The sequence below is a fragment of the Leptodactylus fuscus genome, chromosome 5, assembly GCF_031893055.1.
Source record: "Leptodactylus fuscus isolate aLepFus1 chromosome 5, aLepFus1.hap2, whole genome shotgun sequence".
Taxonomy (NCBI): domain Eukaryota; kingdom Metazoa; phylum Chordata; class Amphibia; order Anura; family Leptodactylidae; genus Leptodactylus; species Leptodactylus fuscus.
Window position 1 is genome coordinate 22,624,377 of NC_134269.1, and position 23,752 is coordinate 22,648,128.

At 44.4% G+C, this 23,752-nt stretch overlaps 1 protein-coding gene across 1 annotated transcript; it reads right to left on the reverse strand.

Annotated features, from left to right (window-relative positions):
• Positions 1 to 2,831: 2,831 nt before the first annotated feature.
• On the reverse strand, positions 2,832 to 22,103 carry LOC142202501 (intercellular adhesion molecule 5-like). The gene is made up of 8 exons (XM_075272640.1): positions 21,848 to 22,103; positions 10,313 to 10,573; positions 9,377 to 9,688; positions 8,826 to 9,113; positions 6,544 to 6,810; positions 5,106 to 5,339; positions 3,986 to 4,252; positions 2,832 to 3,769 (listed from the first exon to the last, which is right to left on the reverse strand). The coding sequence occupies exons 1-8, from the start codon at positions 21,900 to 21,902 to the stop codon at positions 3,564 to 3,566; spliced, it is 1,890 nt and encodes a 629-aa protein (XP_075128741.1). The 5' UTR covers positions 21,903 to 22,103; the 3' UTR covers positions 2,832 to 3,563.
• Positions 22,104 to 23,752: the final 1,649 nt, after the last annotated feature.

The window sequence follows — 23,752 nt, forward strand, 5'->3', positions numbered from 1 at the left end:
AAAAGTATATACACAGAATATTACACGTCCCGGGGATCCTCCTGCGGCCATTCAGTCACTGAGAGGAAACTTCTCTATGATTTCATGGGTCATCAGTACATGTAAAGACGAGGGGTCAGTCCGACAGAATCCAGAGGTGTCCATCACCCTGTTATTACTATTACCCATTATTGTGACATGTCACTGCCAACCACCGGAAATTCATTCCATCAGATTTAGGACTTGACATACAATGTTCATATCTGTATTTCCGTAAATCCAGCCACACACTAAGAGGGAGGCCGTAACTCTCACACCATAAATAAATAAGACAGAAACAACAAAAATCCTCTGTATAGACAAAAGGAAAATTCTGTTTACTTGCAGGCACCACTAGGGGGAGCCTATGGGCTAACTGCGTACTATTTATACATTACACTCTATAGTAATGTAAATTGTTGTTAGCTCCTCAGCTCCCCCTAGTGGAGGCTGCAGGAACATAACCTTAAATAATATGATTCTAAGTTCCTCTGTGCGTTCAATGTGTTTCTTCCCACACTAATCTGGTCGTCAAGATGACCGAAGTTTTGATGGAGCAAAGACTCATTATAAACATACTCTCCTGGAACATCCAGAAGGTTTCCAAAATACGAGGTGACCTCCTGGACGAGCTGGCAAATCTCCTGCTATTGTATTCAGGATATGGCTCACATCATAAAGAGGGGGTGCCCTTAAAATGGGGTTGGAGTCTCTGTTAAAAAGTGTCTGTCACCAGTCCCCAGCATATCAACCCATTTGCTCAGAGAGATAAGTTAGGGACTCTGAAATGAATTGGTGTTTACGCCTTGAGAATGGGCGACTGCGGTGCAGAAATATCACAGTTTTTGTTCATATTTAAATTGGAAAGTTGGAGCAACGAGGGTGTTGCCGTGTAACTCTTTAGAGCAATGGAAACTCCCTCGTTGCTTTACATAGTAGTTATATTATGGTCATCTATCACCTAAATTATTTGGGGTTATTTTGTAAGCGCCAAACCAGCATGAAATACTGGGAGATTCTAGCTCTGAAACCGGCAGAATTTTGAATGCAGCTCTGGAGGAAAATACAGGCTGTTATCTGGGATTAGTATAGTAATGTATTTACAAAGTTACTGCAATATATATATATTGTATATATCAATGTATATATATTTATATGTAGCAGAGGTCCTCAAACTACAGCTCGTGCGCCACATGCGGCCTGCCGAAGACATTTTTCCGTCCCGTCAGCAGGCACGCAAATCCAGTACAGGATTCCCTGTTAGTGAGCGATTTCTGCTTTCAGTTGAATGTGCAAATGCCCATACAGCTTATTAGCAGTCAGTGTAGGCCGCAGTCCGCTTGACCGCGGCCTACACTGACTGCAGAGTGTGACCTCTGTCCCGACGCTGGTGCGAGGAAATAAGTTATCAGCTCCTGCAGTCCAACGTCCCCGTCGGCTCTTCATGGGTAAGCATAATACTGTTTGTGTGTGTGGGGAGGGGAGGTGCATACTGAAGAGCATATAATACTGTGTGTGTGTGTGTGGGGGGGGGGGCGTACTGAGGAGCATATAATACTGTGTGTGTGTGGGGGGGGGGGGCGTACTGAGGAGCATATAATAATGTGTGTGTGTGTGTGTGTGTGTGTGGGGCGTACTGAGGAGCATATAATACTGTGTATGTGTGTGGGGGGGTGTACTGAGGAGCATATAATAATGTGTGTGGGGGAGGGGCATACTGAGGAGCATATAATACTGGGTGTGGGGGAGGGGCATACTGAGGAGCATATAATACTGTGTGTGTGTGGGTGTACTGAGGAGCATATAATACAGTGTGGGGAGGTGTACTGAGGAGCATATAATACTGTGTGTGGGGGTGTACTGAGGAGCATATAATACTATGTGTGTGGAGGGGAGCGTACTAAGGAGCATATAATACTGTGTGCATGGGGAGGGGGGCGTACTATGGAGTGCATAATACTGTTGGGAGAGCTATGGTGGAGAGTATAATCTTACATTTTTTTAAAACTATATTTCGGTGCTCCAATAGACTGAGGGACAATGAGCTGACCCCCTGCTTAAAAAGCTTGAGGACCCCTGAAATATGGCGTGATGGTGTGTGTGTGTGTATATATATATATATATATATATATATATATATATATATCAGTGCTAAAAGGTGGATTTACGGGCTTAACCCTTAATATCCTAAGTGTTACAGACACATAATCTAGCTTATTTAACAAGTGATCAATAAAACAACCCTGATAAAGTAATAATAATATATAATCATCTAGTGTAACAAATTAGACCTGAGATGGGCATAATGCACAGACAGTAATGAAATCTATACAACCTATGATATAATAACACATTTTAGTGATGGTGAAGTAGCTTCAGGACCTGGACATGTGATGAACTATCAGCAAAGTGGAGTACTAGGTCTTTTTAAGGAGACTGCTATGTTTTCCTTGCTCTAGCACCGCATTTTGGAAGGGAACTCCCAATGCATCAATGCCTTTTGGAGGAGATATTCTGGTTTACTTTAATCCCAGATCATGCCGCTAGGCTTGTGTAAAACCAGGCATTGATCTATAGGGAGCTGCCTTCCAAAAGGTAGAACTAGAGCAAAAATATGGGAAAATACATTAGAAAAATGTTGAATATGAGATTGATTGATCATAGATAGCCGTAGTAGAGTATTTGCCTTGTAGATAGATTGATAGATAAAGAATTGGGTAGATTAGATACGAGATAGAATAATAGATAGATAAATTGATAGATAATACTGTAGATAGATAGATAATACTGTAGATAGATAGATAGATAGATAGATAGATAGATAGATAGATAGATAATACTGTAGATTGATAGGTAGGCAGACATGAGGCTTTTCTATTTACATTTGTACAACTCTATGTATAAATCTATTTTTTATCTATCTATCTATCTATCTATCTATCTATCTATCTATCTATCTATCTTTCCATCCGTCCATCCATGGAAACAATGTGTAATCTCTTTATAAAGTAAAGCTGTGACTTCTTGGTATATCTGTCTCATCTCTTGTCCTTTTTCGGAGTCCGGCACTCTCTTTTGCCCCCTCTACCAATGGCCGACATTTTTAAGTTTTCCATAATCTGCCTCGTTGATCCACAATCTCAACATAAACCCAAAAAATTACAGTACAAACAAATAAAACCATCAAAGACATATAAAAATATCTGTGAAGGATATGAGGGGGGGGGGGGGTATACAGTGTATACAGATTGGGGGCAGCTGGTTTCCTCGACAACAGAACCTTCTGACACCCCATTCTAAAGTCTGTTGAAATCCGATTGGTTGTTCTGGGTAACAACGTTTCAATCAGGTGACTGCTTTTACGAGGACCATAGCTGCAATCTGATTGGCTGTCAAAGATATTTTTTCCTATTTGCTAGAATTTCGGTTTCCAAGGCGAATGGCGCACAATGGTCACAACATGGCGGCTTACATAGAAGTCCGTTTTCACATTGGTCCAGCAATATTATCAAGTTCCAGTGAGAATTTCAGTCATAGCCTCCATATTAGACCTTACTCGTGTGTGTGTCGTTTTTTGGCAGTTCCGATGCAATATTGCCGTTCTTCTGACATAGGCCGAGCCTTGTGAGTAGTTTATATTCTCCGGTTCGACCTTTTCTCCATAAAGTATACCCCACTACGGACGCTATAAGTGCTATGGCAGCAGCGATACCCAAAGCGATAGCGATATACAATAAAATATTAGTTTCCTCTGTAAAAAAAAAAGCAGAAATACAAATTATTATTTTCAAATATTAAAAATACCTCTGATATGACTGGAAAGCTAGAATTTAGAAATCTTAGACTTAGAATTTCAGATTTGTCACTATTTTATTTTGCCGCAATACCGGGCATGACCTATGGATAAGGGTGGCGCTGTTCCTTTCTAAACTCATAAACTCCTTTAATCCTTGGCTGTGTTACTCACCAGGCACAACTGTTACTTCTAGCTTCGTGTCCGCCTCTCCGTGGTTGTTCCGGGCCTTACATGTATATATTCCACTATGGTCCTGGCCTACTGTGCTGATAATGATTGAGCTGTTATCCTCTGCGTACGCGACCTTGGCATTTTGGGGGATGTTCCAGCTGTATATGGGAGGCGGGAACCCGTCGGACTGGCACGTGATGTTTAGTGAATCTCCTGGTCTAATTGTTGCATTGGACGAGACAGTCACTGTGGGCCTCATAGGTGCGTCTGAGGAATGAAAAAAATGTAAAATTTGGTCAAAAAATACTAAATGGATCCTCAGGGGAGGGGCTAATAATTGTAGGGAGGTGACATGGTCGGTAGGAGCAGATATCCTATATGCATGGTAGTCTATATTCTACATATTGCTGCACCGGCTATTGTAGAGATGTTGTAAAACACTGACTTTCCTCCTGGTATAAATTAAGGAGACTTTAATGCAATGCATGCTGGGAAATATATGCAAAATAGTTGTCTACTCTCTATCGCCACCTATAGGAGGAAGAAAGCTGTTTATCTATATAGCTGTTTTGTCTTTATATCTCCTAGTGGGTGGGATGACCTAAGGATAGGCAATCAATCTTAGAAACCAGGCAACTCCTCTAAATGACAACCTCTACACTGTTGTCACCCAACTTTCCCAAGCTCCTGATCTCTCTTATTATTTATTATATAGAATAAATATGGGAGCCTGGGTTTTATCAGTGATGAGTGCACGGATTTGAGATTAGTAGGAAAGCCTGGTGAAAATGCCTGTGATGATTGGTGGCGATTTACTTGTCACCCAGCTTTCCCAGCAGCAGACAATGGCTGGGTAGGATATTTAAAGTGGGTGTTTTATAAGACCTATTTCCAGTAACCTGATATACAGGAGTATGGCACCCATCAACCAGGGAAGTATGAGCGCAAAAGAGCGTCACTCGCCCCGGAGGACATGGCACATCTGTGCATTACTTATATCATGTAATACTTCCTTTCTCCTGTGGGGGTGCTGCAGGGAAACTGAACACTAGTTGCTGGGTTTTCCCACAGACTATGAGGATGAGGGTGAGGTGAAGGTCATAGAGAGCAGCGGACGTACAGTCTACTTGTAGATGGACAGTCTTCATTGTGTTTCCTTTCTGGTTTGTTGCCTGACATGTATAAGTCCCGGTCTTGTCTTTCGTTAGTGTGACCGAGCCATCTATAGATTTTCCTTCAGAGCTGCATTCTACATGCGGCTTTGGGTTTCCATCAGCCTCACATGAAAATGAGTCTTTTCCTTCCACCAAAAGTTGAATTGAGGGGCACGAATTTTCGGTGAACTTTGGGGGGTCTGTAATAGAAAAGCAAACATCGAACATCACATATTATTGGTGAGGACATGTCACATGATCATGGCAGCTTATTAACATCTATCTATCTATCTATCTATCTATCTATCTATCTATCTCTCTCTCTCTCTCTCTCTCTCTCTCTCTATCTATCTATCTATCTTCATATCTATCTATCTATCTATCTATCTATCTATCTATCTCCTATCTATCTATCTATCTATCTATCTATCTATCTATCTATCTTCATATCTATCTATCTATCTATCTATCTATCTATCTCCTATCTATCTATCTATCTATCTATCTATCTATCTATCTTCATATCTATCTATCTATCTATCTATCTATCTATCTATCTATCTATCTCCTATCTAACTATCTATCTATCTATCTATCATCTATCTTCATATCTATCTATCTATCTCTCTATCTATCTATCTATCTATCTATCTATCTATCTATCTATCTATCAATCATCTATCAATCATCTATCTATCTATCTATCTATCTATCAATCAATCATCTATCTATCTATCTATCTCCTATCTATCTATCTATCTATCTATCTATCTATCTATCTTCATATCTATCTATCTATCTATCTATCTATCTCCTATCTATCTATCTATCTATCTATCTATCTATCTATCTATCATCTATCTATCTATCTATCTATCTATCTATCTATCTACCTATCTCCTATCTATCTATCTATCTATCTATCTATCTATCTATCTCCTATCTATCTATCTATCTATCTATCTATCTATTTATTTCCTATCTATCTATCTATCTATCTATCTATCTATCTATCTATCTATCTATCTATCATCTATCTATCTATCTATCTATCTCCTATCTATCTATCTATCTATCTATCTATCTATCTATCTATCTATCTATCTATCTATCTATCTATCTATCCATCCATCCATCCATCCATCCATCCATCCATCCATCCATCCATCCATCCATCCATCTATCTATCTATCTATCTATCTATCTATCTATCTATCTATCTATCTCGTATCTATCTATCTAGCTATTGATCCATACTGGCAATGTTTCCGCTCATAGACATGAGCCTTTGTTAAGCCTTGGGGGCTGATACGCTGCTAGTATGGGGTCAATAAGGTACGGCCACTTATTCTTTATATCTGAGGAGCGCTGCCTGATCTGGGATCCTTGGCATTCATGACTTACAATGTACTTGCAGGGTCTGTGATGTGGATTGCTTTATATCCCGGTTGCTAACAATGTAAGCCGTGCAGATGACGAGAAGGCTCGGTGTTCTCCTGCTTGCGGTGAATGTGTAGGGCTGCATTGAGGTTTCATTCTTTTCTTTACCATCCACACTAATGGACAGACCATAAGAATCCTCATATCCGTTAATTATATCACAATAAGCGTCCACGGTCTCATTCAGGTCCACGGTTATTCTGGGTAGAGTCAAATTCACAATAGGAAGCACTGGAATTAAGGATTGAGAACTTGTCACCATAAACATATAGGTCGTAAAGCCTACCATAAATTTAATGGCGTCCTCTGCTGTATTATCTGAATATACCACATCCAGAGCGGACTAACTACAACCACTAAGGATGGAATATCCCATATATACACTGATAAGGTGCACCTACAATCTGGAGCCAGGGCCCACTTGGTGTTTAGGTGGGCCAGAGTTCGCATCTATATGCTTCACAACGCAAGCCCCGACTCAAGTGACTTCCCATCCATCATTGAAGATGGCCAACATCAGCAGGGAGTGCGTCAGAGCCAGGGAGAGGTAAGTAACAGTGTTTTATATGTCTGTATCCTCCCCTGGGTCCATGATTATTATACTCTGGGGTCTGAAAAAAGGGCACTGTGCAGGGGGCCACTATGGGGCATAATACTGTGTACAGGGGCCACTATGGGGCATAATACTGTGTACAGGGGCCACTATGGGACATAATACTGTGTACAGGGGCCACTATGGGGGATAATACTGTGTGCAGGGGCCACTATGGGACATTATACTGTGTGCAGGGGCCACTATGGGGCATAATACTGTGTACAGGGGCCACTATGGGATATAATACTGTGTGCAGGGGCCACTATGGGACATTATACTGTGTGCAGGGGCCACTATGGGGCATAATACTGTGTACAGGGGCCACTATGGGATATAATACTGTGTGCAGGGGCCACTATGGGACATTATACTGTGTGCAGGGGCCACTATGGGACATAATACTGTGTACAGGGGCCACTATGGGGCATAATACTGTGTACAGGGGCCACTATGGGATATAATACTGTGTGCAGGGGCCACTATGGGGACATAATACTGTGTGGAGGGGCCACTAAGGGACATAATACTGTGTGCAGGGGCCACTATGGGGCATAATACTGTGTGCAGGGGCCACTATGGGGGATAATACTGTGTGCAGGGGCCACTATGGGGCATAATACTGTGTGCAGGGGCCACTATGGGGGATAATACTGTGTGCAGGGGCAACTATGGGGGATAATACTGTGTGCAGGGGCCACTATGGGACATAATACTGTGTGCAGGGGCCACCATGGGGCATAATACTGTGTGCAGGGGCCACTATGGGGCATAATACTGTGTGCAGGGGCCACTATGGGACATAATACTGTGTGCAGGGGCCACTATTAGACATAATACTGTGTTCAGGGGCCACTATGGGACATAATACTGTGTGCAGGGGCCACCATGGGGCATAATACTGCGTGCAGGGGCCACTATGGGGCATAATACTGTGTTCAGGGGCCACTATGGGACATAATACTGTGTGCAGGGGCTACTATGGGGGATAATACTGTGTTCAGGGGCCACTATGGGGCATAATACTGAGTGCAAGGGCCACTATGGGGCATAATACTGTGTGCAGGGGCCACTATGGGACATAATACTGTGTGCAGGGGCCACTATGGGACATAATACTGTGTGCAGGGGCCACTATGGGACATAATACTGTGTGCAGGGGCCAATATGGGACATAATACTGTGTGCAGGGGCTACTATGGGGGATAATATTGTGTGCAGGGGCCACTATGGGGCATAATACTGTGTGCAGGGGCCACTATGGGGCATAATACTGTGTGCAGGGGCCACTATGGGGCATAATACTGTGTTCAGGGGCCACTATGGGACATAATACTGTGTGCAGGGGCTACTATGGGGGATAATACTGTGTGCAGGGGCCACTATGGGGCATAATACTGTGTGCAGGGGCCACTATGGGGCATAATACTGTGTGCAGGGGCCACTATGGGGCATAATACTGTGTTCAGGGGCCACTATGGGACATAATACTGTGTGCAGGGGCCACTATGGGGCATAATACCCTAAGTGGGGCTCACAATCTACATTAATAAAACGTGTCTGGCGTCCTAGGTCTTGCTGACATCATTATGATCTAGTAACGTCTGATAGGAAGAACCTCAAACCCCCAATATAACCAGACCCCAAAACTTACCATAAATATTTACGGTCTCCACACTGTGCTTAGTCAAGGTAAATAAGTTGGCTTCACATCTGATGCTGTTTGCTCCCAGGCTTGTATAAGTGGCCTCAAGCTCGAACAAGCCCTTTATGGTATTTCCATTTCTCTGGACCTTTACAACATTATTCGTGCTGTCGTCGACGATCATCTTCAGGTTGACATTTTCTGGAGGAAACGCATCGGTGACCAAACACTCCGCTTGAAACTTGGTTCCACGTTCTATCCAATTTTCCACGGTTATAACAGGATTGTTTGGCAGCGCTGAAAACATTACCAAAAAAATACTGTATATCAATGCAAGAGGAGACCTGTTACAGATCTGTGGTGACATCATCCACGGTCAGTAGTGACATCATCTACTGTGCTAGTCATGTTGGGTCAGTGGTCCGCTTATGGAGGACCCAGATCATTCTCAGTCCTCCTGGGCCCTGATGTATCTATATGATCATTTTTATGTTTTTGGGACAAGTCCTTAGACATTTGCTCCCCTATCTAGAGGATAGATTTGTCACATTTCCACTTACCGTAGGTCTGTACAGTTATCTCCGGGGACTTGGTTATGTTTTGCATTGACCCAAGTTGTAGGATGGCCACACAGGTGAAGTTCATAAAGTTATCACTGCGACTGGCGTTGAATTTATACTCGTGACTTTGAGTCACCCTGCCCTCCACGTGCGGTCCACTATATGACACGCTGTCAATGACGTCCCCTCCTCTGGTGATATTTATGGTAAGAAACTCTAAAGGAGCAACGTCATGAACCGTACAACGCATCGTGTGTTCTTGTCCTTCCTCTAGTTGGGGCTGCAGGTCTATAGTGACGTTGGAAGGCAGAGCTGCAATGACATCAAATGCAATATACATTACACATATACACACACACACACACACTATATATATATTGAGAAAGTTACAGCAGCAAGCAATTCTTGCTGTTGTAACCTGATACAGGACTGACAGGAGGAGTATTGATACAGATCAGGACATAAATATACTGGGCCTTTAGTATAAGCCCACAACTCGTGTCCTTGGATCGGACATGGGGTAAGGGTTTCTACTTTCCAAGGCTTCAGCTATCCGTTTACAATTTGTCTGTGTTTAACGTGCATAAGTGTGTGATGAATATAGGTATATATAATGTGTATACTGTATATGTATGTGTATTGATACGTGGTCACAAATGTAACACTGTAACATGAGTTGTTAGAAGGGATTTTACAATTCAAGACCATCTCTATTAACTATGTGACTCTCACTCTGGAGGACCCATCCTGTGTAATACTCAATATATCCTGCGGGGGAGCTGCAGGGATATTAAACACTTGCTTCTAGTTTCCCTTAAAGGAGGTCCTAGCAGCAGGACACTCAGTGATCTGCTTTTCATCAGACCATCCTTCTGATAAAATAGGACAACCCCGTTGACATAAAAACATTCTTTTGATGTATAATACACAACGTACTGTACGCCATGACTCTGGTGAAACTCTGATATTCTTTTCCTCCGTGTTCAAGGTAGCAGAATACGGTTGAGTTCTTAAAGTCATCAACAAGAATCTTAGTTGCCACCCAGTTGGGCCCCTTCATGGTTCCGTTCTTCTGTAATCTGCTTTCATGGTGTGTAGGTTCAGGTAAGGGAGTGGAGCAGTTGAGCCAAACATACTCTCCATATGGGACGAACTCCTCAGAGCTTAGGGCTTTGACTTCCAAGTCCTCTGACCTCACTGCAAAAGAAACCACAAGGAGTTATATCATAATAATAGTAACCATGACAAGTCTCGCAATGTCTTCACAATCATCTGGAGTTCCTGGAGGACAATACTTGGCTCCTGAGTGGCATCATGTATATAGTCCTGTTAGGTGTATACAGTACCCAGGTCCTGGTGGGTAAGAGACACAGGAGGTCTTTCCAGACCCCCGAGTATAATGATCAGAGGCCTAGGAGAGGCGAGGGAACATAAAAAAAAAACACTGTTACTTACCTCTCCTATGCTCTGGCAGGCTTCAGGACTACTTGGTGACATCACATGGGTAAGGCCAGCGTCATTATGCGTCGCGACGTCAGCCTGGGTCGGGTGACGTCTGGTCCATCATTGGAGATGGCCAAAAGTAGCAGGGAGTGCATTGGAGCCAAGGAGAGGTAAATATCAGTATTTTTTATGTTCGTATCCTCCCCTGGGTCTTCAACTATTATACTCTGGGGTCTGAAAAGACCTCAGAGCATAATAATTATTCATGGGTGGTCCACAATGGGACATAATAGTGTGTACAGGGGCCACTATGGAGCATAGTACTGTGTGTGCAGGGGCCATTATGGGGCATAGTACTGTGTGTGCAGGGACCATTATGGGGCATAGTACTGTGTGTGCAGGGACCATTATGGGGCATAATACTGTGTGTGCAGGGACCATTATGGGGCATAATACTGTGTGAGCAGGGACCATTATGGGGCATAGTACTGTGTGTGCAGGGACCATCATGGGGCATAGTACTGTGTGTGCAGGGACCATTATGGGGCATAGTACTGTGTGTGCAGGGGCCATTATGTGGTCTAGTACTGTGTGTGCAGGGACCATTATGGGGCATAGTACTGTGTGTGCAGGGGCCACTATGGGGGATAATACTGTGTGCAGGGACCACTATGGGGCATAGTACTGTGTGTGCAGGGGCCACTATGGGGCATAGTACTGTGTGTGCAGGGACCATTATGGGGCATAATACTGTGTGTGCAGGGGCCATTATGGGGCATAATACTGTGTGTGCAGGGACCATCATGGGGCATAGTACTGTGTGTGCAGGGACCATTATGGGGCATAGTACTGTGTGTGCAGGGACCATTATGGGGCATAATACTGTGTGTGCAGGGACCATCATGGGGCATAGTACTGTGTGTGCAGGGACCATTATGGGGCATAGTACTGTGTGTGCAGGGACCATTATGGGGCATAGTACTGTGTGTGCAGGGACCATTATGGGGCATAATACTGTGTGTGCAGGGACCATTATGGGGCATAATACTGTGTGAGCAGGGACCATTATGGGGCATAGTACTGTGTGTGCAGGGACCATCATGGGGCATAGTACTGTGTGTGCAGGGACCATTATGGGGCATAGTACTGTGTGTGCAGGGGCCATTATGTGGTCTAGTACTGTGTGTGCAGGGACCATTATGGGGCATAGTACTGTGTGTGCAGGGGCCACTATGGGGGATAATACTGTGTGCAGGGACCACTATGGGGCATAGTACTGTGTGTGCAGGGGCCACTATGGGGCATAGTACTGTGTGTGCAGGGACCATTATGGGGCATAATACTGTGTGTGCAGGGGCCATTATGGGGCATAATACTGTGTGTGCAGGGACCATCATGGGGCATAGTACTGTGTGTGCAGGGACCATTATGGGGCATAGTACTGTGTGTGCAGGGACCATTATGGGGCATAATACTGTGTGTGCAGGGACCATCATGGGGCATAGTACTGTGTGTGCAGGGACCATTATGGGGCATAGTACTGTGTGTGCAGGGACCATTATGGGGCATAGTACTGTGTGTGCAGGGACCATTATGGGGCATAATACTGTGTGTGCAGGGACCATCATGGGGCATAGTACTGTGTGTGCAGGGACCATTATGGGGCATAGTACTGTGTGTGCAGGGGCCATTATGTGGTCTAGTACTGTGTGTGCAGGGACCATTATGGGGCATAGTACTGTGTGTGCAGGGACCATTATGGGGCATAGTACTGTGTGTGCAGGGACCATTATGTGGTCTAGTACTGTGTGTGCAGGGGCCATTATGTGGTCTAGTACTGTGTGTGCAGGGGCCATTATGTGGTCTAGTACTGTGTGTGCAGGGACCATTATGGGGCATAATACTGTGTGCAGGAATGCTGGGGGAGGGGGTGGGGTTGGTCGGGGTCTTCGCAGAAGGGGCCCATGTCAAAAGTTTGCCACGGGGCCCCGCCATTCCTAGTTACGCCATTGGATAGATCTCTTGCTTCTCGAGAAACCACACAGACATATTTCTAAAGACAGTTTCACAGGAAATACTTGTCCGCTAACAGATGGTTTATTACAATGTGACGGTGACTTTGTAGGTTTCAAGAATCATATTAACCCTGATTGACATCCGAGAAAGAAAAAATCCATGATAATGTTACATATACAAAAGCTGTAGTCTGTAACCATGGAGACACATAGGCCTGCCTAGGTGCTGTATACACTATCTGGTACACTTATTGACATTGCAAACAGCTATGCTTGTGTATTTTTTGTTTTATGCTAAAAGAGGCTCCAAAAACAAAGCCAATATCTTCCAAGAACAGCGCCACTCCTGTCCAGAGGTGGTGTGCGGTATAGCAGCTCGGCCACATTGTCGTCAATAGAGTCAACAACCCATGGAAAGATTTTAGAAAAATGTATACTTAAGTTATAGGATCGAAATAGTGAAAATACAACTAAAGTCGTTTGGCATGTAACACTGAAGTGTGAACGATAGGATAGGTGGGGACTGAGCAGCTGCCTTCACTTACTAGTAATGATGGAAACCCCCCCATGAGATGCCTCTCATACCGAACATTCCCCAGATACCCTCTCACCAGGAACGATACCCAATAATAGGACAAATGCAAAGAATCCAAAATTAGAACAGAGCCCCCGCCCCAATGTACTCTCGGTTCCCTGGGTGTATTTATTTATTCACTGGATAGGCCATCGGAGTTCTTTCCCTTCAGGGATATATATATATATATATACTCTAGTAACTGTATACAGCAAGTTTACAATCTGTCCTGATTAAAAATGTTCTACAGTTCTTGTAGGCATATCCAGCCCTGGCTACATAGTTCTCCTGCCACAACTGCAGTTCCATTAATCACCAGGATGCACGGAGGCAGCACTGAGTAAAGACAGACTGCATGGTTCTATGCTATTCTCAGCACACAGTCAATAATGGGTTAATACACTGTATGTGGCTTTAACACCATTCTGTGGGGTTTCCTGTAACGTGTTTCATGCTCGAAACTTCTGGGCCCTATGAAAGCTCTGTGTAAGCAAAGAAGAGGTCTCGGGTCACATCATATGTGCGGGGTCCTGTCTCTTTAGGCACCTGCTAACAATTGCATTTCCCTTTTGGCCGGGTATTTCTGATGGAAAGTTATGTAGAGTCATATATGAAATATTTTTCAGTTAAAAGCACAATGCTCTTTTCTAAAACCCCAAAGATACGATGAGGAACTTACCCCGTCCTACAGAGCCTCTAAGTTATACACCCCTTACAAAAGGAGTAGGTGGGCAATGAAACCGATCAAAAACATGAGCAATACATAGCCGAAAGCAAATCACAACTAAGGTTGAGCGATCGTGTTCGGAAAAGATTGGATTCGATCGGCGATCGAGAAAATTTCACAATCGCGATCGAGATTCTGAACACGATCTTTTTAGATGGGATCGAGATCGATGATTATTTCCCACAATGCTTTGGTACTGTCCAAACATTGTGGGAAAAGCTAACAATGTTAGCCGTCACACTGAGTATACGCTCCGCTCATTCTGAGCGGAATGTATACTCAGTGTGATGCTCCGCTGCGGTTCCATAGGAATGAATGGAAGCAGCCGGCACACAGTCTTAACCCCCTGCACGCCGGCTGCGTCCTTTCATTCTAATGGGAGACTAGCTAACATCTCCAGTAGCTACTTACCTGCAGAGATGGCTGGTCCGGTGCCTGGTGTTCTCGTTCTTCTTCACCTCACTGCCCTCACCTCACAGGTTAGTGTTAAAGAGCTAGGAAGAAGGCGGGGCTTGTGGCTAAGGAGAGTGTGTGCGGGTACTGGGTGGGGAGACGTGACGTCTCCCCTCCCAGTACCCGTCCACACTCTCCTAACCTGGGAGGCAGGGGCAGCGAGGCGAAGAAGAATGAGAACACTGGACACCGGACCAGCCATCACTGCAGGTAAGTGGACACCACGGGGGGCTAAGTAACCAGAGGATTAAAAAAAAATCCTCTGGTTATGTAATGGTGAAAAAAAAATCACTACACAGCATGGATTCTAACAAGTAAAGCGTTCAATTGTTAGATTCCATGCTGTATAGTGAATAGGATTGTTTTTAAAATCCGATCTCCGATTAATAAAAAAATCCCATTGACTTGCATTGGGATTGGAATTGGGATCGAGATCGGGTTCGAATGAAAAATGATCGGAAATCGGATTTCAAAATTGATCCTGAAAAGTCAAGATCGGCTCAACCCTAATCACAACTCGTGCTGCCAACCTCAGGTGATTGCTGGTGCCACGTCCAGTAGGTTTGGAAGGGTAGGAAATTCAAGGTGTTCTCTTTACATCTTTTAATAGCCTCCTCTCTCCTGTTTCCGGCACAGTTGGAATTTTTTCTCTAGTCCCCACCGTTCCTGAGTAATCAATGCTGTTAGTTTTGGTGCCTGATATACTATTTAGGCTCTATAGTGTTAGGAGGGTGGTGTCAGGCAGGGGAGACAAGGTGAGAGAGTCTGAGCTCTGATACTCTCTGGCTCTGATTGGAGCGCTGAGTCACGCCCCCTGCCTGACAGCGCCCTCCTGACATTACAGAGCTTAAATATCACATCAGACACCAAAACTACCTGAACTTGTTGCTCGTGAATGGTGAAAGCTAGAGAAAAAATTCCAACTGTGCCAGAATCAGTGGTGTGGCGCCTATGAAAAGATGTTAAGCAATAGAATTAGTGGAGGTGGTGAAAGGTCATCTTAAAACATTAGTGACCTATTCTTAGGATAGATTATTAATATCTGATTGGTCTGGCACCTTAAGACACCATCAGTTTATTGTAGGAGCACCACTTCCACTTTAAAGGCCAGCCACACCACGTTCACTCATCATGTCCCCTGGGTGTGACTCGGTCCCATTTAAGTATATGGGTCTGAGCTACACTACCAAGCACAGCCACTGCTTAGTGAGCAGTGAGGAGGCCACAACGCTAGTCCGAATGCTGCCGTCTCTTCGGTACGAATGCTGCGTGTTTGACCCTCACCAAACTGAGTATAGGTCACCAATATCTTGGTCTCCCATTGATATAGATGTCTGATCCTTAAAATGAACCATCAATGTTGGATTGGTGACGTTTGACTCCATAGTCCCACACTGTGGCTTTATAGACTTGTTACACCGCCAGGACTTGGGTACTATGAACCTATATTGTGAAACATAAGAAATACTTCTTTCTCTAACACAACAAGGAGGGCTTGGACTTCTAATTCCTGTATTGTACGGCCACATTATTTTCTTATTGGCGTGTGGAACCCAACCAACTCTAGATCTCCACAATGTGGACTTAGTCTTACCTCTCCAATGTCCATTATCGATTTTAATAGAAAATAATTCACACCAGCACCAAATATATCGGTTCATTGCCTACTTGGCTCAGATATGAAGGACTATCTAAGGGTGAGACCCACCATAGTGGAGACCATTTCTACTACTATATAATACAAATCCCATGGGCAGCGCAGTATGTATATGTATTTACTGCTGGCACCTAACTTTTTGAGGGTTTTTTCTATTGGTACGTACAGACACATAGGCAGACTATGTTGATGATCCAGCAAGGACCATGAAAGAAGATGTGGGTCAACTTATACTAGTGGGCATCATAGTTACCGTCAGATATGCCATTGCCAGGGCGTCCCCCGACCACCGTCGGTCCCCCCAGTGATCAGGAGGACAGGGGACGTGTGAATGGAGCGCCATGTGCGTCTGGTGCGCCATCCACTTCTATGGGGATCCACGTTTATCGGGGAGATTTCCCCAATTAAGGAAAACTTGATAAAGTAGTCTTACACCACTTTGGCTGATAACTGAAAATAGTAGACCGATCATACAATGGATGACTATAATGTGGATTCCTTATGACACGCTTTGGAAATCTAGATGTTTCGCTCTGCGCCGCTGATGCGAATCGTTGTGTCTTTAGAGAGTCAGTCATATGATAACACAAGACCTATTATATAAGCAGACATGCCTCATAACTCATCCATATTCCACAGGACTAGGCGGGTGTGTAGGGGATTATAATGTCTGCCGAATTGTAGGTCAATTCGTTTCCTAAAAGACTGACCCCAGGGCATGTCACAGAATCCAGACTGGGGCAGTGACAGGTACAAGCGCACATGTCCTATATGTATACCTCAATGCTGGCACCATATAGAGCATGAAAATACAGTACTGTTCACTAGGCCCCAAATCAAAATGGTCTCAGAGAGTGTCATTGTTGCCAATGTCATCTAGTCAGGGTTAAAGGGATTAGGTGGACTACACGCCCTCAAAATCTAATTGATGGCATACTCCCTAATTCTGGATCCTGCCCTGCTGTCCCAGTCGGTTGGAGGTATCTAATGACTTCAAATCATCTGTGTTCAGAGTTGAATACAATGGTCAGTGGTGGAGCAGGGGGCCTTCTGCTTCCTGCTTCACCATTCGGGCTCTGTTTCTGCCGCTGGTGTCTCGGGAGCGGTAGCCATGATGTAGCCGATGTCACTTACATCGCACTTGTTCCTTCCTGAAGCAGAAAACAGGAGATAACAGCCATAAGGTGTATCTTACTATGAAGAGACCAGTTCTGTAAACAATACATTACAGTTGGGGGGTCTAGTACAGATTTTGCAGCAGTCTCCTGTTATACCTCTGGTTCCACAAGCACGGAGACTGTGGAGCTGTTAAAGGAAACTTTACTGACAAGGAGGCAACACACTTGATGGTTACACAGTTGCTACAATTTGTATGTGGTTACGGTTTTCACACCAGGGACCCCCGCTGATCAGCACTGCAGCCTATTCCCTGTCTGATGACATCACGTTCAGTCAGTCACATGGTACAGCTGCACATATATTGATGATCTAAACTAAGGACTGGTCATTAATCTGTAAGGCCCGGGAAATACTTCTCCTTACATTCCAAGGAGGGGTGAGGATGTCCGCCAGCTGCTGACCATGTCCTGACCCCTGACCTAACCTGCACCTATCAGACTATTGCAAAATTTTATTAGGGCTTTGCGCAAACCTCTTGCCACTACCTCAGCTTCCTCATTTGCTACGTAATATTACCGTGAAGAAGTTATTTCTTGTCTTGGGGTATTTCCTTCCCACAGAATATTAGTGATGACTGGAGATGAGCGAGTAGTATTCCATTGAATACCCCGCCGCCATGAGAATGCGTGTAAGCGGCCAAACACCAAGGGTTAAGTGCATTGAATATTCGGTGCGTGTAGCCCCTTGGTCTTCCTGCCGCTTACACGCATTCCTATGGCGGCGAGGTATTCGATCGAATACTACTCGCTCATCTCTAGTGATGGCATCACATGTAGTATTCATGCGCTTCCCTCCATGATATTTATTACTGTAATCTAACAGTACCATTACTAATGCAGATTGTTATATATGATAACTCGTCTACAGATGTAGCCCCCTCACAGGAGTTACTAATGGTTACTTGGCCATAGAAGTGCCTTACATGTTATGATAGTTTGTATATGTTGCCATGTTCATACTGTGTTCATTTGTGTAATGTTGTTAAGCTATTGTTCTCTGGTTTCACTATCAGTAAGAGGACAGGATTATATCAGGCTAAGCAGAGCTATAACCCCAGCAGCCTGCACCTACCTCTACAAGGTAACTGAACTCTTGCAGGGGACCAGAAGCTGGACCTGTAGACATCTTAGACTCTCTGCTAATACATGGGAAGGTGTCATCCAGCTACAAGCCCCTGTGCCACAGCTCACCGCTACAGGACAAGTGACCAGCAGATGCCTGTCACAATAAAGCAGTGAGCACTTCTACTGATCCTGGCCTGGACATTGCCTTCCTTGCAGCTAAGCCCTGAGCACAAGTTCCTAGTTGGAGGGGAGCACTGGCACCCACATCACCATCTCAGCCCAGGGACCAGCGGGTGTCTCTTTACCCCAACTGGCGTCACATCTAACTGACTCTGCCTATTACCCTGTGCACCTCTCCTGGGAATTCTGGTGCCTATAAGGTCACCGTGACAGTCCAGCTTCCTGCACGGTTCTCCTGGGGTGGTCGCACACACGTATATACCTATACACTGCACTGCCTGGGGTGTATTGTACAGGGTATATTAGTGTCAAGATGTCAGGAGCAATAGCACACTCTCTAAGGTGCAACCCAAACTGGAGGCAAATATGACATTGCTGGTGGTACTCAACTTACTGTGATACTATATGGTATTAAAGGCACCAAAGTCTAAGACATACATGGCATCTATAGTGGCCTTGCCCCCTCCAAAGGGTCAAATATAACATCAGAGGATCTGGCAAAGGTTCAACAGTGGACTGCATATGAGGGAGAGGTCTTATTTCTGTGACAACATGGAGGACCCATTTTCTATCTGGTTACAGTCCCATCGGTAGGAGTACCAGCGTCAGACCCCACACTGATCTGATACCATAATGCCACCCCTATCCCCGTCCATGCCCCCTATTAATAGAACCAGACAATGCGTCTCAATGAAAGAATATCTGCGCCTCCGTTTCAACCTTCTCCTTGCTGAAGTGTCTGTAGTTGCCAAGAAGCGGCTCCTTATATGTTGTTGTAAGAATCGCCTGCCCTTCCGGGAGTCTTGAAGTTTTGCCTTTCTTCTGTATACAATCCAGGAAGGTTAATAAGTACATAGTATGTATTGCATTGTCCGTGGCCTAAGGTTTAGGTTCACATGTGGCCGAGGCGGACAATAAATGGAAGGTGATGTGGAGAAGGTCAATGCGATTTCCTAGATTATGGGTACCCTACCAGTATATATATATATATATATATATATATATATATACATATATTTATATACACAGTATATAACCAGGATGGTATGTAAAAACATTCCAATAATGACATTTTTTACCGTTCTACTGCTTATCCTGAGCTGGGCTTGTCAAGTCCATCACTCCTTTGCCCAAGGGTAGAGGAAGCTGAAAATGAGGATATATTCACACACAGCAGATTTGTTGCTTAAAGTGGTTGGAAATAAATGTCTGATCGATGGGACCCTGACCATCATGTCCCCCAGTGATCAGGAGGACGGGGGTCCCAGCACTCCATTAACTTTGATGCAGATGCCAGGACTGTAATTTCCAGCAGCACCCTCAGCCCCATAGAAGTGAAGTGAGTGCAAGCGCAGTGGTACCCCAACCTTAAGTAGGCCTTAGGGGGACTTTTGTTCCCGTGACCTCTTGATCGCAACGATCGGGCCTCCCAACGATCAGACACTTACCCCACGTTCTGTGGATGGGGGATAAGTGTTCATTATGGGACTGGTGCATTCATTTCTGGCACCTAAGAGGTTTTCCAGATCAAAGGCCTCTCTTTGTAAATATGTCAGTTCCCTAACAATATGATGACAGGATTCAATTGGGTTACCAGTAGAGATGAGCGAGTACTATTCGATCGAATACCTCGCTGCCATAGGAATACGAGTAAGCGGCCAATCACCAATGGGTTAAGCGCATCGAATATTCACTGCGCTTAACCCGTTGGTGATCGGTCGCTTACACGCATTCCTATGGCAGTGAGGTATTCGATCGGATACTACTTGCTCATCTCTAGTGTCCATCTAGGGGCCTATCATGTATCAAAACCTATTAGGCCCTGTTAGAGGCAGAACCCCATAGGTTGCCTGATAGTGTAACACACATGCAACACAGAAGGTCACGTTTCCTACTACTTGACTGTCTCCATACACTTTGTCTTGAGACTGGGCTAAAGGATGGATCAGGGTTCCCAATCTGGCAGTTGTGGGGGCCACCAATCTAGTACGTATCACTTTAAGGAACCTGAGCCTTTCGTCAAGTAGATATTTCTAGTTTTATAGACACTTTTGGACACCTGGAAGTGAGAGATCATTGAGTATAGATGGGCGAATATAAGTGGATTTCAAGGATTAACATATCAAGTTTCCGTGTTGCTAATTTCACTCAAAATTTTTCCATACATCAGAAATATTGGGTGACCCAATGAGCCGTTTGGGAAATAAATCAATTGTGACCCACTTTGCCCTTTGTACCCCATGCAAATGAACAAATATCAACTTTTAAAAACAGTGGGCCTGGATAGGGAAAGCGTCTGGTCCCAAAAGAATTTACATCTTAATTCAACATTACATTATAACAGCTGAAACCTAAACCAGACCCTCGCTAACGTAGATTTCAGCCTTTGGCATGAGGACCACCCAAGATGTGCCAAAATTATTAAGAAGGCACGAATATGGCATCTGACATCAACGGTAAATCCATTAGGACTGGTATAACGAACGCCAGTCCTATTAAAATCCTGTCTAAATTTGCACAGGGTTAGTAAATCTTCCCCACTGGATGGATGAATAGATAGATAGATAGATAGATAGATAGATAGATAGATAGATAGATAGATAGGACTTTTCTAGGTATACGCTGATAGTAGACCCCTATTCACACTCTCTGCCCCCTGGAGATGGATTGGTCGCAGATTCTCCCAGTGCTGGCATACTGATTTACCGTAACGGTTTTCCATGGCACACACCCACTGAGCGGGCACCATCGGTTTGAATGAACAACAGCCCTCCCGCAATGTATTCGATCTCCTACAGGGGCTGAGGACCGGTCAATGATCCACTAGATGATTTGGGTGTGCGCCAAGCAGTACAAATATTGACAAACACGCCTGCAGCCCCGTTAACCCCTCTGATGCTGGATCAACACTTACTAAATGCGGAATAAAAAGTAGGGCACATGATAGTAGGGTCTCTGCATTCATTACCGAGAAGATCTGTAAGATCGGTGGGAAGAAACTGCTCACGTCTACCTGGCGACATCCACAATGAGTTGTGCTGAATGACAAACTCAGCTCTAAAGAACGTTATTTGGTACCGTGTTAGCCGGTTGGACAAAGTCTTATTGTTCTCGGAGCGCTCAGCCCTGCTACATTAGTACAAGATTGGGTCACATCATTTACTGACGCTTGGTCCTACCTTGATGTATGAGTATAACGGTAACCAGCACATGCAGAATGTGGCGGGTCTTCATGGTGGCAAGCAGTAGGGGGTTAACTCCGATTGGTGGGTACGGTGGCGATGAGGAGTCCAGTGTAGGGCGCCCACAAGAGAGGAGAATGGCCTTGTAAAATCCCTGGGTGCCCTTGTAGTCTTCTGATAGTTTCCCTCCTTCTGTCTTATCTACTCCAGACAAACTCCAGCTCTCTCCCTGGCTGAGAGTCTCTCGCACAGTTTTACATAGTGCCAGCCCCTAACAATGACCTCAGGGGGCGGTAAGGGGGGAGGTTAGATGTATTTAGGAAGTCAGTCCCCGTGGTACCTACTAAGTGCTCACTTCCTGCACTCTGCTGTACTCTCTCAGTGTTACTGCGGTCTCTCTAACTATATCCTGACGTCTATATACCTATATCCTGACGTCTCTATATACCTATATCCTGACGTCTCTATACCTATATCCTGGAGGTCTTTGTTCTGTCTCGCAGACCCTTCCTCTTTTTACAAGTCTCACTCACATGCGGCTTCTCTTTTTTTGGAGGAGGGAGAGTGCAGAGTGATGGGTAATTGGGGGATTTCCAAGTCAGAAACAAACGGAATTTCCCCAATATCAGAAGTCCGTCATATGATATAGTATTAATGTATTACACTCTACACATTGTAACAACATTTGTGGCTAAGAGAGTCCGTCTGGTGCTTGACTGTGGTATTGTGGACTGGTACTTGAAGCTTTGAAGCCCCATACCCCCCCTCCCCCTTACAACCCTCCTATTAACTCCCCACCTGCGACCTCATTATTCTATCAAGATAACCAACCCGATAAGACCCCCCCCCCCCCCCCCCCCCCGCTGCGTGACCCCTGTCTAACCCACACAAAAACACTGAGACTGTATACTTTGGATAATTTTGACCACAGCAGCCAGTTTATTTACAAACATACATAGAATAAAGCCGTAATAACAGAACCAAGTATAATACAGTGAAACCTGTATTAACACGAAGAACCCAAGCGGAGGCCCTTGGAGCTACCAAGTAAACTGGCCTGGCGCCCCAACTATAAGTATGACCAGATGGTATAGTTTTTCCACCAGCCGTTACCTCCAGCTCGGCGACACCAAACATGGCCAACCAATTAAGGTGGGTTCTCACATTTAAGATACCTGCCATGCGCCAAAACACACACCACCATGACTAATACCAGATAGATAGATAGATCGATAGATAGATAGATAGATAGATAGATAGATAGGGCTGAATTCTGCTTAAGAAATCTGCAGCTCAACCTGTAAAAGCAGAGACGTCAAACTGCTATGTAGTCTTAACAGGGTTATATATATATATATATATATATATATATATATATATATATATATATATATTCCATAGAACAGGGGATAAATTGCAGGAACAGTGGGCATCTGACCACTGAGACCCAAAAAATTCTGAGAACTTAGACAGGTTTTAGGGGACAAATACTCTTCATAGTACAACCCCTTTAAGACTATATGGCAATTTGAAGTCTTGGTTTTTGCAGGATGAGCTGTAGATTTCTTAGGCAAATATATACATACACACACACAGACACACACACATATAATATATATATATATATATATATATATATATATATATATATATATATATATACATACACGAGGAGGGCATCCGAACCAAGGACGGCTCATTTTGTTACAGACCTAGCTGGACACCCCATGAAGTAGAACCATGGCAGGACAGCGGACTATGTATATACAGCAGCTCTACAGACACTGCTAGCTGCTATATATTTACGTGGGGCAGTCAGGAAGGGATTAAGGGAATTGTATGGTGGTAGCGGTGTACAATATTCTGGCGGTATGCTGGAAAATCCAACCTTCCCATAGACCT